Source organism: Saimiri boliviensis, chromosome 2 (genome assembly GCF_048565385.1).
Source record: "Saimiri boliviensis isolate mSaiBol1 chromosome 2, mSaiBol1.pri, whole genome shotgun sequence".
Classification (NCBI taxonomy): domain Eukaryota; kingdom Metazoa; phylum Chordata; class Mammalia; order Primates; family Cebidae; genus Saimiri; species Saimiri boliviensis.
Window position 1 is genome coordinate 188,302,376 of NC_133450.1, and position 11,452 is coordinate 188,313,827.

The 11,452-nt window shown below is 46.5% G+C and overlaps 1 protein-coding gene across 1 annotated transcript in view; it reads left to right on the forward strand.

Moving 5' to 3' along the window:
• Window positions 1-9,243, forward strand: part of GLIPR2 (GLI pathogenesis related 2) — a 28,917-nt gene extending 19,674 nt beyond the window's left edge. The window contains exon 5 of the mRNA XM_003943783.4: window positions 8,703-9,243. Coding sequence (XP_003943832.1) covers window positions 8,703-8,863 — 161 coding nt within the window. The 3' untranslated portion in view covers window positions 8,864-9,243. The remainder of the gene's footprint in view (window positions 1-8,702) is intronic.
• The last annotated feature ends 2,209 nt before the right edge of the window (window positions 9,244-11,452 follow it).

An 11,452-nucleotide genomic window follows, 5' to 3' on the forward strand; every position in this document is an offset into this window, starting at 1 on the left:
GCTGGTCTCTTCTGCGTGTTGAGTAAAGAGAAATAATGTCTTATAATTACTTTGATATAATCTGTTTAAATGAGTAGGTTTATTTTATTTATTCTGAATGAATTAGATAGATAGATTTTTTTTTTTTTTTTTTTTTTTTGAGTTGGAGTCTCATTCCATTGCCCAAGGTGGAGTGCAGTGGCACAACCTTGGCTCACTGCAACCTCCATCTCCCAGGTTCAAGTGATTCTCCCACCTCGGCCTTCTGATGCATATTTTTATATGATATGAACAGTTAGAGCCATCAAAGGTGAAAAGTTTTCTTCCAGCCCTGACCCCTACCTAGCACTTTCCCTCCCAAGAGACAACCAGAGATACCAGTTTCCTGTGAATCATTCCGGAGTTATCCTGTGCTTATGCCAGCATGTGTGTATAAATGTTTTTTCCCTTTTCCACACTCTGGTGTTAAGAGTATGTGATATGTTTTATGCTTGTCAGAGATTGTGCCATATCATACAAAAAGTGCTCGCTCGTTCTTTCCTACCTTTTAAATTATTCCTATGTGAGGATATACTGTGACATATTTAGTGTTTTTCAAAGATGTAGTCTAAGAAGTTTGATTCATAGGAGGAAAGAGGATGTCATCCCTTGAGGAGAAAGAAAAAGGAACCTTCATTAGATTAGAGTTAGAAACCAGTGTGTATTTGATGGTTGCTAAGGAAGTTGTGTCATTTAATTAAGCTCTGAATATCCATAGCCTAATTCCCTCTGTGCAGACAGAAACCTCCCCATCGAGAGGAAAGATTGCTTAGCCTCATCCGTTTGGAAGAGGCTGCCACAGGCACTCATGCTGCTGATGTGCACTTTGTGTCTAATTATTTTCTTGGCAACCAGTGGATAAATGGCAGCTTCTTCCTTTTCTGGGAGACAGAGAGAGTGGGAGTGTCAGCGGCCCAAGCATGTGATATCCTGAGAGAGCAGGCTAGTGTGAGAAAGGACTTGAGCCTTTGGGTATGGCCTATAGAAGTAGGGACACCTGGCAACGCTGCAGAGAACCTGGAGCTGTGACCCAAATGTATTAAGAACCAAGGGCGAGGCCCGGCATGGTGGTTCACGCCTGTAATCCCAGCACTTCAGGAGGCTGAGGTGGGTGGATCACGATGTCAGGAGTTCAAGGCCCGCCTGGACAAGACGATGAAACCCATCTTTACGAAAATTACAAAAATTAGCTGGGCACAGTGGCAGGTGCCTGTAATCCCCACTACCTAGGAGGCTGAGGCAGGAGAATCACTTGAACCCTTGAACCCCAGGGACGGAGGTGCAGTGAGCCAAGATCACGCCACTGCACTCCAGCATGGGTGGCAGGGTGAGACTCTGTCTCAGAAAAAAAAAAAAACAAGGGCAAATAGGCAAGCAGTCTTTCTCTTCTATTCTGGGTGGAAACCAGAGCTTTTTAAACAGAGTTGATACAAGATTAAAGATAAGTGGCAAATATGCATAATTGTGCTTAGGGTTTGTTTTCTTTTCATTCTTGCTTCAATTATATCAACTATGTAGATTTGTGTTTATATTTGATGATTTTCATAAACAATTTAGTGACTTGCAGTCCTCTGTGAATGTAGACAAAAAAATAAATTTTAGCTAAGTTTTACAATGTTTGAAATGGCTGGGCGTAGTGGTTCACACCTGTAATCCTGGTGCTTTGGGAGGTCAAGGCGGGTGGATCACTTGAGGTCAGGAGTTCGAGACCAACCTGACCAACATGGGAAAACCCCATTTCTACTAAAAATACCAAAATTAGTCAAGCATGGTGGCGTACACCTGTAATCCCAGCTACTCGGAAGGCTGAGGCAGAAGAATCGCTTGAACCCAGAAGTTGGAGGTTGCAGTGAGACAAGATTGTGCCACTCCAGCCTGGGCAACAGAGCAAGACTCTGTCTCAAATAAATAAATAAGTGAAGTTTTAAATGGAGTTTAACTATAGGGGAAAAAATAGAATTTAATCCACAAACATTTATTTCAGTCCTTACCATACACAGGATACAATGGGAAGTACCAACTTTGTCTCTTTCTTTTTTGTCCACTTTCTTTTTAAATTTTTTAGTAAAATAGGCTGGATGTGGTGGCTTATGCCTGTAACCACAGCACTTTGGAAGACCAAGGCAGGAGGATCCCTTCAGTCCAGGAGCTCAAGACCAGCTTGGGCAACATGGCAAGACCCCGTCTCTACAAAAAAATTTAAAAACTAGGCTGGTGCAGTGGCTCATGCCTGTAATTCGAGAACTTTGGGAGGCCAAGGCTAGTGGATCATCTGAGGTCGGGAGTTCAAGACCAGTCTGACCAACATGGTGAAACCCCATCTCTACTACAAAAAAAAAATTAGCCAGACGTGGTGGCACAAGTCTATAATCCCAGCTACTTGGGAGGCTGAGGCATGAGAATCGCTTGAATCTGGAAAGCGAAGGTTGCAGTGAGCTGAGATCCTGGGCAACACAGTGAGACTCCATCTCAAAAAAAAAAAAAAAAATTGAAACAACTAGCTGGGTGTGGTGGCATGTGCCTATGGTCTGGCTACTCAGGAGGCTGAGATAGGAGGATTACTTGAGCCAAGGAGGTTGAGGTTGCAGTGAGCCATGATTGCACCACTGCACTCCAGCCTGGGCAACAGAGTAAAGCCAAGCCATGTCTTTAAAAAAAAAAAAAAAAAGAAAGAAAAAGAGGAGGCTGAGGCAGGAGAATTGCCTGAACCCAGGAGGCGGAGGTTGCAGTGAGCCGAGATCGCGCCATTGCACTCCAGCCTGGGTAACAAGAGCGAAACTCCGTCTCAAAAAAAAAAAAGAAAGAAAGAAAAAGAGAAAAAGAAATTGTAGTAAAACATATATAACTGAAAATTTACCATTTTCACCATTTTAGGTATACAGTTCAGTGTCCATAAGTACATTTGTACTGTTATGCAATCATCACCACCATCTATCTTTAGAATTATTTTCTTTTTTTTTTTTTTCTTGAGACGGAGTTTTGCTCTTGTTACCCAGGCTGGAGTGCAATGGCGTGATCTCAGCTCGGCGCGATCTCGGCTCACCGCGATCTCGGCTCACCGCGATCTCGGCTCACCGCAACCTCTGTCTCCTGGGTTCAAGCAATTCTCCTGCCTCAGCCTCCCGAGTAGCTGGGACTGCAGGCGTGCGCCACCATGCCCAGCTAATTTTTGTATTTTTAGTAGAGACGGGGTTTCACCATGTTGACCAGGATGGTCTCAATCTCATGACCTTGTGATCCACCCGTCTTGGCCTCCCAAAGTGCTGGGATTATAGGCGTGAGAATTATTTTCATCTTCACAGATTCAAACTCTGTACCCCTTACACCAGGAGTCCCCAACTCCTGGGCTGTGGACCCATATGGGCCCATGGCCTGCTAAGAACTTGGCCGCACAGCAGGTGGTGAGCAGTGGAAGAGTGAGGTTACTGCCTAAGCTCCGCCTCCTGTCAGATTAGTGGTGGCATTCGATTCTCATAGGAGCTCAAACCCTATTATGAGTTCTTCATGCGAAGGATCTAGGTTGCATACTCCTTATGAGAATCTAACTAATGCCTGAAACCATCCCCACCCAACCATTGTTCTACTTTTGGTTTTAACTATTCTAGCTACCTCATATAATATAAATGGAATCATACAATATTTGTCCATTTGTGTCTAGCTTATTTCACTTAGCATAATGTTTTCAAGGTTTATCCATACTGTAGCATGTGTCAGAATTCCTTTTTTTTTAAAAAAAGACGGGGTTTTACCATGTTAGCCAGGTTGGTCCTGATCTCTTGACCTCGTGATCCGCCCGCCTCGGCCTCCCAAAGTGCTGGGATTACAGGCGTGAGCCACTGCACCCGGCCCAGAATTCCTTTTTATTTTTATTTTTTTGAGAAGGAGTCTCACTCTGTCGCCCAGACTGGAGTGCTGTGGTGTAGACTCAGCTCACTGCAACCTTCATCTCCAAGGTTCAAGCAACTCTCCTGCCTCAGCCTCCCAAGTAGCTGGGGTTCCAGGCAGCCACCACCATACCCGGCTAATTTTTGTATGTGTAGCAGAGACAGGGTTTTGCTACATTGGCCAGGCTGGTCTCAAACTCCTGACCTCAAGTGATCCACTCGCCTCAGCCTCCCAAAGTGCAATTCTATGTTTAATTTTTTGAGGAACTGCCATACTGTCTTCCAGAGCAGCTGTGTCATTTTACATTCCCATTAACAGTACACAAGAGTTCCAATTTCTCCATTTCTTTGCCAAAACTTGTTATGTTCTATTGTTTTCATTTCTGTTTTTTATAATAGCCATCCTACTGGGTGTGAAGTGGTTTCCCTCTTTCTTTCTTAACCACCCTATGGGAAGCTTAGCTACTCTGATCATGATTTTTCTCCTTCCTCCCTCCCTCCATTTCTTTCTTTTTTCACCAAATGTTTATTGAGCATCTGCTTATGCCAGGCTCGGTGCTAAACACTAGGCATATGGTGGTCAATAAAACAGATGTGGCACCTGTCCTCACATAGCTTATCCAATCATAAGCCAGATGTTTAGGAGGAAACAATCTCTTCAGTGTTACTGTAGCAAATGAATGCTATCCCATGTCATGGAATGTAAATGTCGCATTGATCTCTGTAAGTGCTAAACCATAAAGATGGAAGGGATGAACACCCCGCCTCTGCTTCCCAAGAGATAAGAATTTATGCCAGGCATGGTGGTTCATGCTTGTAATGCCAACACTTTGGGAGGCTGAGGCAGGTGGATCACTTGAAATCAGAAGTTTGAGGCCATCCTGGCCAACATGGTGAAACCCTATCTCTACTGAAGATACAAAAGTAGCTGGGTATCGTGGTGCTCACCTGTAGTCCCAGCTACTCAGGAGGCTGAGGCACGAGAATCACTTGAACACAGGAAGCAGAGGTTGCAGTGAGCCTGAACAACAGAGTGAGACTGTCTCAAAAAAAAAAAAGAATTTATGATCATTGAGCAAAGAATGTATGACAGCATCAACTCTTTGACCCCAAATGGGAGGAGATTTGGAAGCTAAGCTATATTCGTAGCCTGAAAGGATAAGTGAGTGAAGGACAGGCAGCCTGGGAAGTGGCAAGACCAGTGCCATCTGGCGGGTGGAGCAGTAGCTTGAAAGGGAACTGAGCTATTTGACTCAGAGCAGAAGGACTCGAACAAAGCTGTAATGTGTTGAAGTCTCAAAGAGCTCAAAACATAGAAAGTTGCACTTCCAGAGAAGGCAGAACTGGAGTCCAAGATGGACTTCTTTATGACTTATTCATCAATTCCACTCATTCTTTCAAATGTTTATTTTACACTTTTCATGTGCCAGGCTATGTCAAGGTACTGGGTATATTTTGGTGATTTAAACAAATTTGACCTATGCCTATATGGACTCAGCTCAGTGAAGGAGCCAAACAATAACCAAGTAATCAGGCAAATGCATCACGCAAATAAGAATAATTGTACCTGGGGAATAAAACAGGGTGTGGTAAGAATATCTTCAAAGGGAGATGTTCAGTAAATAAAAGGGTGTTTGCAGGCTGGGTGCGGTGGCTCACACCTGTAATCCCAACACTTTCGGAGGCTGAGGCGGGTGGATCACCTGAGGTCAGGAGTTCAAGCTCAGCCTGACCAATATAGTGAGACTTGTCTCTACTAAAAATACAAAAATTAGCCAGGCATGGTGGCACATGCCTGTAATCCCAGCTACTTGGGAGGCTGAGACAGGAGAACTGCTTGAACCCAGAAGGCAGAGGTTGCAGTGCGCCATTGCACTACAGCCTGGGCAACAGTGAGACTCCATCTCAAAAACAAATAAATAAATAAAAGGTTTTTCCAAATGACTTCTTTGAACAAGTGACATTTAGGCTAAGACTCGGGGACAAGAAGCTGCTGGTCATCAGAAGAGTGTCTTGGCTGAGCATCGTGGATCAAACCTATAATCTCAGCACTTTGGGAAATGAAGGCAGAAGGATCACTTGAGCCCAGGAGTTCAAGATCTGCCTATGTAACATAGAGAGACCCTGTCTCTTACAAATAATTTTTGAAAAATGATCCAGCAGTGGTGGCACGTGCCTGTGGTTGCAGCTACTCAGGAAGCTGAGGTGGGAGGGTCTCCTGAGCCCTGGAGGTAGAAGCTGCAGTAACCTATGATCACACCATTGAACTCCAGCCTAGGTAACAGAGAGAGAGATCCTGTCAGAAAGAAAAGAGAAGAGGAAGGGAAGGAGAGAGGGAGGGAAGGGAAGAAGAAAGAAGGAAAAGAAGAAGAAAACGTGGAAGGGCTCTGTATGGGACATACCCTGGTATGTTCCAGGAATGGAGAGGAGGCCACTGCACCAAAGGATTCACTTTCTTTTTTCTTTTTTTTTTTTTTTTTGAGACAGTCTCACTCTGACTCTGTCACCCAGACTGGAATCCAGTGGTGTGATCTCGGCTCACTGCAAACTCTGCCTACCGGGTTTAAGCGATTCTCCTACGTCAGCCTCCCTGGTAGCTGGGATTACAGGCATCCGCCACCATGCCTGGCTAATTTTTTTGTATTTTTAGTAGAGACAGGGTTTTGCCATGTTGGCCAGGCTGGGCTCGATCTCCTGACCTCGTGATCTGCACACCTTGGCCTCCCAAAGTGCTGGGATTACAGTTGTGAGCCATCACACCCAGCCGATTCACTTTCATTCTAGGCGCAGTTGGGAACAAGTGAAGGATTGTTAAGCAGGGAAGTAAACAGATATGATTTATGTCTCAAAATGATCACTCTGAACACTAAGTAGAAAATGAGGCTGGGTGTAGTGGCTCATGCCTGTAATCCAAGCACTTTCGGAGGCTGAGGCGGGTAGATCACCTAAGGTTAAAAGATCGAAACCAGCCTGGGCAACATGGTGAAACCCATCTCTACTAAACATACGAAAAAAAATTAGCCGGGTGTGGTGGTACATGCCTGTAGTCCCAACTACTCAGGAATCTGAAGTGGGAGGATCACTTGAACCCAGGACGTGGAGGTTGCAGTGAGCCAAGATTGTGACACTGGACTCCAGCCTGAGTGGCAGAGACTTTGTGTCAAAAAAAAAAAAAGAAGAATGAAAATGAATTTGAGGGGCCAAGGGGGATGCCATGGAACCAGTCAGGTGGCTACTATAGTGGTCCATGTGAGAAGTTTTTGGTTGGGACCAAGGTTGTGGGTGGACTCGAGATGCAATTTAGAGCTGGATTCTTCAAGACTGAATGCTAGGTTGTTGTGGGGGGAAAGAGGGAGAGGAAGGGACGCAGACTCACCCCTAGCAGTGTGTGCATGGAAGTACCGTTGATGGAGATGGGAGGACTGGGAGAGCAGTAAGTCTAGGGAGACAAGAACTGGGAGTGAGGTTTGGATAGGTTAAATCTGAGATGCCTGTGAGTCATCCATGTGGAAATGTCCAGTAAGTAGTTATGTCTGGAACACAGAGCAGAGGTTTGAGCTGGAGAAATAAATTTGGGAGCCAGGGAAAGATGAAATTCCCTAAAGAATGCTTAGAGGGAAAAGAAAAAGAGCCCAGGATTGAGCCCTGGGAAATACAGGTCCTTCAGTATCTACAAGTGAGGTCAAAGAGGAGGAGGAGGCCGGGCTCAGTGGCTCACGCCTATAATCCCAGCACTTTGGGAGGCCAAGGCGGGTGGATCACGAGGTTAAGATATCGAGACCATCCTGGTCAACATGGTGAAACCCCGTCTCTACTAAAAATACAAAAATTAGCTGGGCATGGTGGCGCGTGCCTGTAGTCCCAGCTACTCGGGAGGCTGAGGCAGGAGAATTGCTTGAACCCAGGAGGCGGAGGTTGCGGTGAGCCGAGATCGCGCCATTGCACTCCAGCCTGGGTAACAAGAGCAAAACTCTGTCTCAAAAACAAAAAAGAGGAGGAGGAGGAGGTGGCAGCAAAACAGGAGGAATGGCAAGAGACTGTGGCATCCTAGAAACCAAAAGGGGGAAGGGTGCCTTGAAAAGGAGAAGAGTAAGAAGTACAGGAAGTATTCCTGAGGTGTCAAGTAAGATAAAGACAAAAGGGAACCACCAGAGACCTTCAAGATTGCAGCCTGGGGACGAGGTTAGATGCAGGCACTAGGTAGAGTGGCATCCTCATTGTTGAGGCCACTGCAGTTTGTTGTGATCTCTGGGAGACTGCTGGAAGTTGATGAGGTGCATAAGGTCTGTGTGGCTGTTGGAAAGGATCTGCTTTAAAAGTCAGGCAGCCTGGCCAGGCGCGGTGGCTCATGCCTGTAATTCCAGCACTTTGGGAGGCCAAGGCAGGTGGATCACCTGAGGTCAGGAGTTCAAGACAGGCTGGCCAACATGGTGAAATCTCGTCTCTACTAAAAATACAAAAAAATTAGCTGGGCATGGTGACATGTACCTGTATTCCCAGCTATTTGGGAGGCTGAGGCAAGAGAATCTATCAAACCCAAGAGGTGGAGGTTGCAGAGAGCCAAGATCAGACCACTGCACTCCAGCCCGGGTGACAAAGCGAGACTCCATCTGGGTGGGTGCAGGGAAGAAGTCAGGTAGTCAGAGCATTTTGTCTCTCCTTCCCCTGCAGGGGTCTGTGAAGATCATGCTGCCCTGAGCCTGGCAAGATGGTGCAAGGGTTCAACAATCCCCTGCCATGTCCTTCTTCAGGCTCTGCTAATTCACCCGTGTCCCTCTCCCTCTGCCCGTTCCCCTACAGGACACTTCACGGCCATGGTATGGAAGAACACAAAGAAGATGGGAGTGGGGAAGGCATCCGCAAGTGACGGGTCCTCCTTTGTGGTGGCCAGGTACTTCCCAGCAGGGAATGTTGTCAACCAGGGCTTCTTTGAAGAAAACGTCCTGCCACCAAAGAATTAACTTGTCAAATGTAATGGGAAGGTGGCAGACTTAAGAACATGGATATGAAGTGCCTAGAACAACCAAAACCTGGCTGTGTGTCTGCCCCTGTGGGTGTATGTGCTTGTGTGTATGATGCATGTGAGCGTCTCTGGTATATACACTTGGACATACAGGTCTATGTGAGCTCATTCTTATTACAAGAGTGAGCAAATGAAGCATTTACCCTGATGGTTGCCTAGACCATAATCATTTGGATTTGGAGGAGGGGGGAATCAGTTTTTTAAATTTGTTGTTATTTTTAAGCAAACTTCTTTTGTATCTTTCTTCTAATATCCATCCCTGGACTTTTTGTATTCCAAATGTTTGTGATGCTGAGAAATGAAGTTCATTTTATGAGATCTTCATGTGTCGTAATCTACTTTTGGTAGATAATTAAGAGTATTAAACCCTCATTTAAATGTGACATACGATACAGCTTTAAGCACATAAATATAAAGCAGCTTCCATCAGAAACATGGAGCAGGCAGGGGCTCCATTTTTACAGAATTATCGAGATTCCTGAGTTGTAAAACATGATGTCATCCTGCATGCCTCCTGGAATTCTCCAATGGGATCGCCAAAGAACAAATGGAGAAAAAAAGCTTTACTACCTTGCATTCTTCTACCTTTAAATATCAAAGTACCCCTGCAACCACCACCTCTTGCCCCCTTCCCTCTTTTCTTAAACTTCTGGCATTTCAGAGCTCAGCAGGCTACCCAGGTTTCTGGAGAGTTGGGCTAGGCCCGAAGCTCCCCCCTCCCCGACCTCTGCTAGGCGGCCCAGGCCTGGTCTGGGAGACAGCCCCCTCACTCTGCCTGGGCTCTTGGCCAAGCGGCCTTGGATGGATGAAGTCAGAGAGGTGGGGTGAGGGTGAGCTCACTCAGGGCCCCCAGAGGAAGCCCTCCAGCCTCTGCCCTCCCCCGACACAGGGCGGGAGCCCAGGCCTGTTCCTGGCAGCTGTGGTTGCAGCTGTGCCGCTGCTCCTTCCTGGAATGTACAACAAGCCCAAATGTTCCAAGAAGACGTTCCGGGCAGGGGGCTTAGAAATGCTAATATGGTTCTGTGTTTTGCCTGAAACGATACCAGGTTCCCCTGAATAGCAACTTTACAAGGTCCATGTGGGAGGGACCAACCCAGATGCCATGCCAAGTGTCCCTGAAACCATGACAGCTCCATCTGTCAAGATGGCAGGGGCGGGAGTGAGGGGGCTGCTGGCTTGACAGAGCCATCTGGGCAGGCCAGTCCTCAAAGCAGCTCCTGAAGGTCTGTGTTGCCCTATGACCGGTCTCACACTATGCCTCTCATTTCCCCGAGGATATTGACCAAGACAATAAAATCTTTTTCTTTGTGTAGTGTCTTTCTCCAATGTGATTCATACCTGAAACTCGGTGGCTGAGACAATCCATGACTCTGAATTCCTCTCTTGATTAACTCAAGCCCTGGAATACCTGCAACCCATCCCCTGTGGACTGTGGTGCTTAAGTGGCCAAGTTTTAAGCCATGTGACCCACCAGCACAGAGCTGATTAGACTAGCTGTGGACACTGGATCCAACAGCAGCCAACCACCAGGCTGGCCATGGACTGGTAATTTCAGCTAAGAAATGTGGAGAGAATTTACCAGTGGAACTGAAAAAAATAAGGATGCCATTAATTGGAATTAGGGCCATGGCAAACCAAAGCTACTTGCAAGCCAGGTTATGAATGGGAAAGACACAGAAGCAAAGAAGCCAGTTATTGGAGGTACAAAAGGGGAGGAGATGCTGAGAATATTCTTGAATGTTCCTGAGTTTTCTAGCTCCAGCCTAAATCTGTATATCTTTAAAATATGCCCCTCATTTTCTTCAGGGCTTCCAAACAAACTGATATACCAGCCGATAGTCCCCAAAGATTAGAATTATACCTTCTCTTCCTAAAGGAAGACACCATGTATGGAAAATGTGAAGCCTGGCAGGAAGCTGATGGTGAGTGGAATGTAGAGACCCCCCTTGAGGTCCTTTTCTGACCCCTCCTGGCAAGCTGCCAGCCAATGAACTTGGTGCTCTTCATGTCACCCCCCTCCACCCCAGTGCTCACACACACACACACACACACACACACACACACAACCAGGTGGTGGAAGCAAGCATGCAGCCAGCCTCCATGGGCTGGAGTTTGTTTCCGCAGTTGGCTGGATTAAGGAAACGGCTGGACCAAGGGAGCTTTCCTGGGCTGAAGAAATGCCAAACAGTGAAGCTGGCCGAGCAGGTGGGCACTAATCTCACTTTAAAGGATTTCTTGAAGATGGCAAGCCTCACAATCCGAAAAGAACAAGGACAAACCAAACTGCGGCTCTCCTTTGTAGCCAGAGGACAGAAGAAGGAGACAGATCTCTGGGTGCAAGCCTCTTCCTCTCCCTGGGCCTCAGTTTATACACCTGTATGAGGCCTGGCACATGGAGTTAGGTCTATCAGTTCTCTCAGGCCCCCATGACAGCTCCAGACCAACTTAATGCTGTGTCTGATGAGAGAGCTTATTCCTGCCTTGGTGCTCTGGGACCCGAAACAAAAACAAGCATGACTACCTCTAT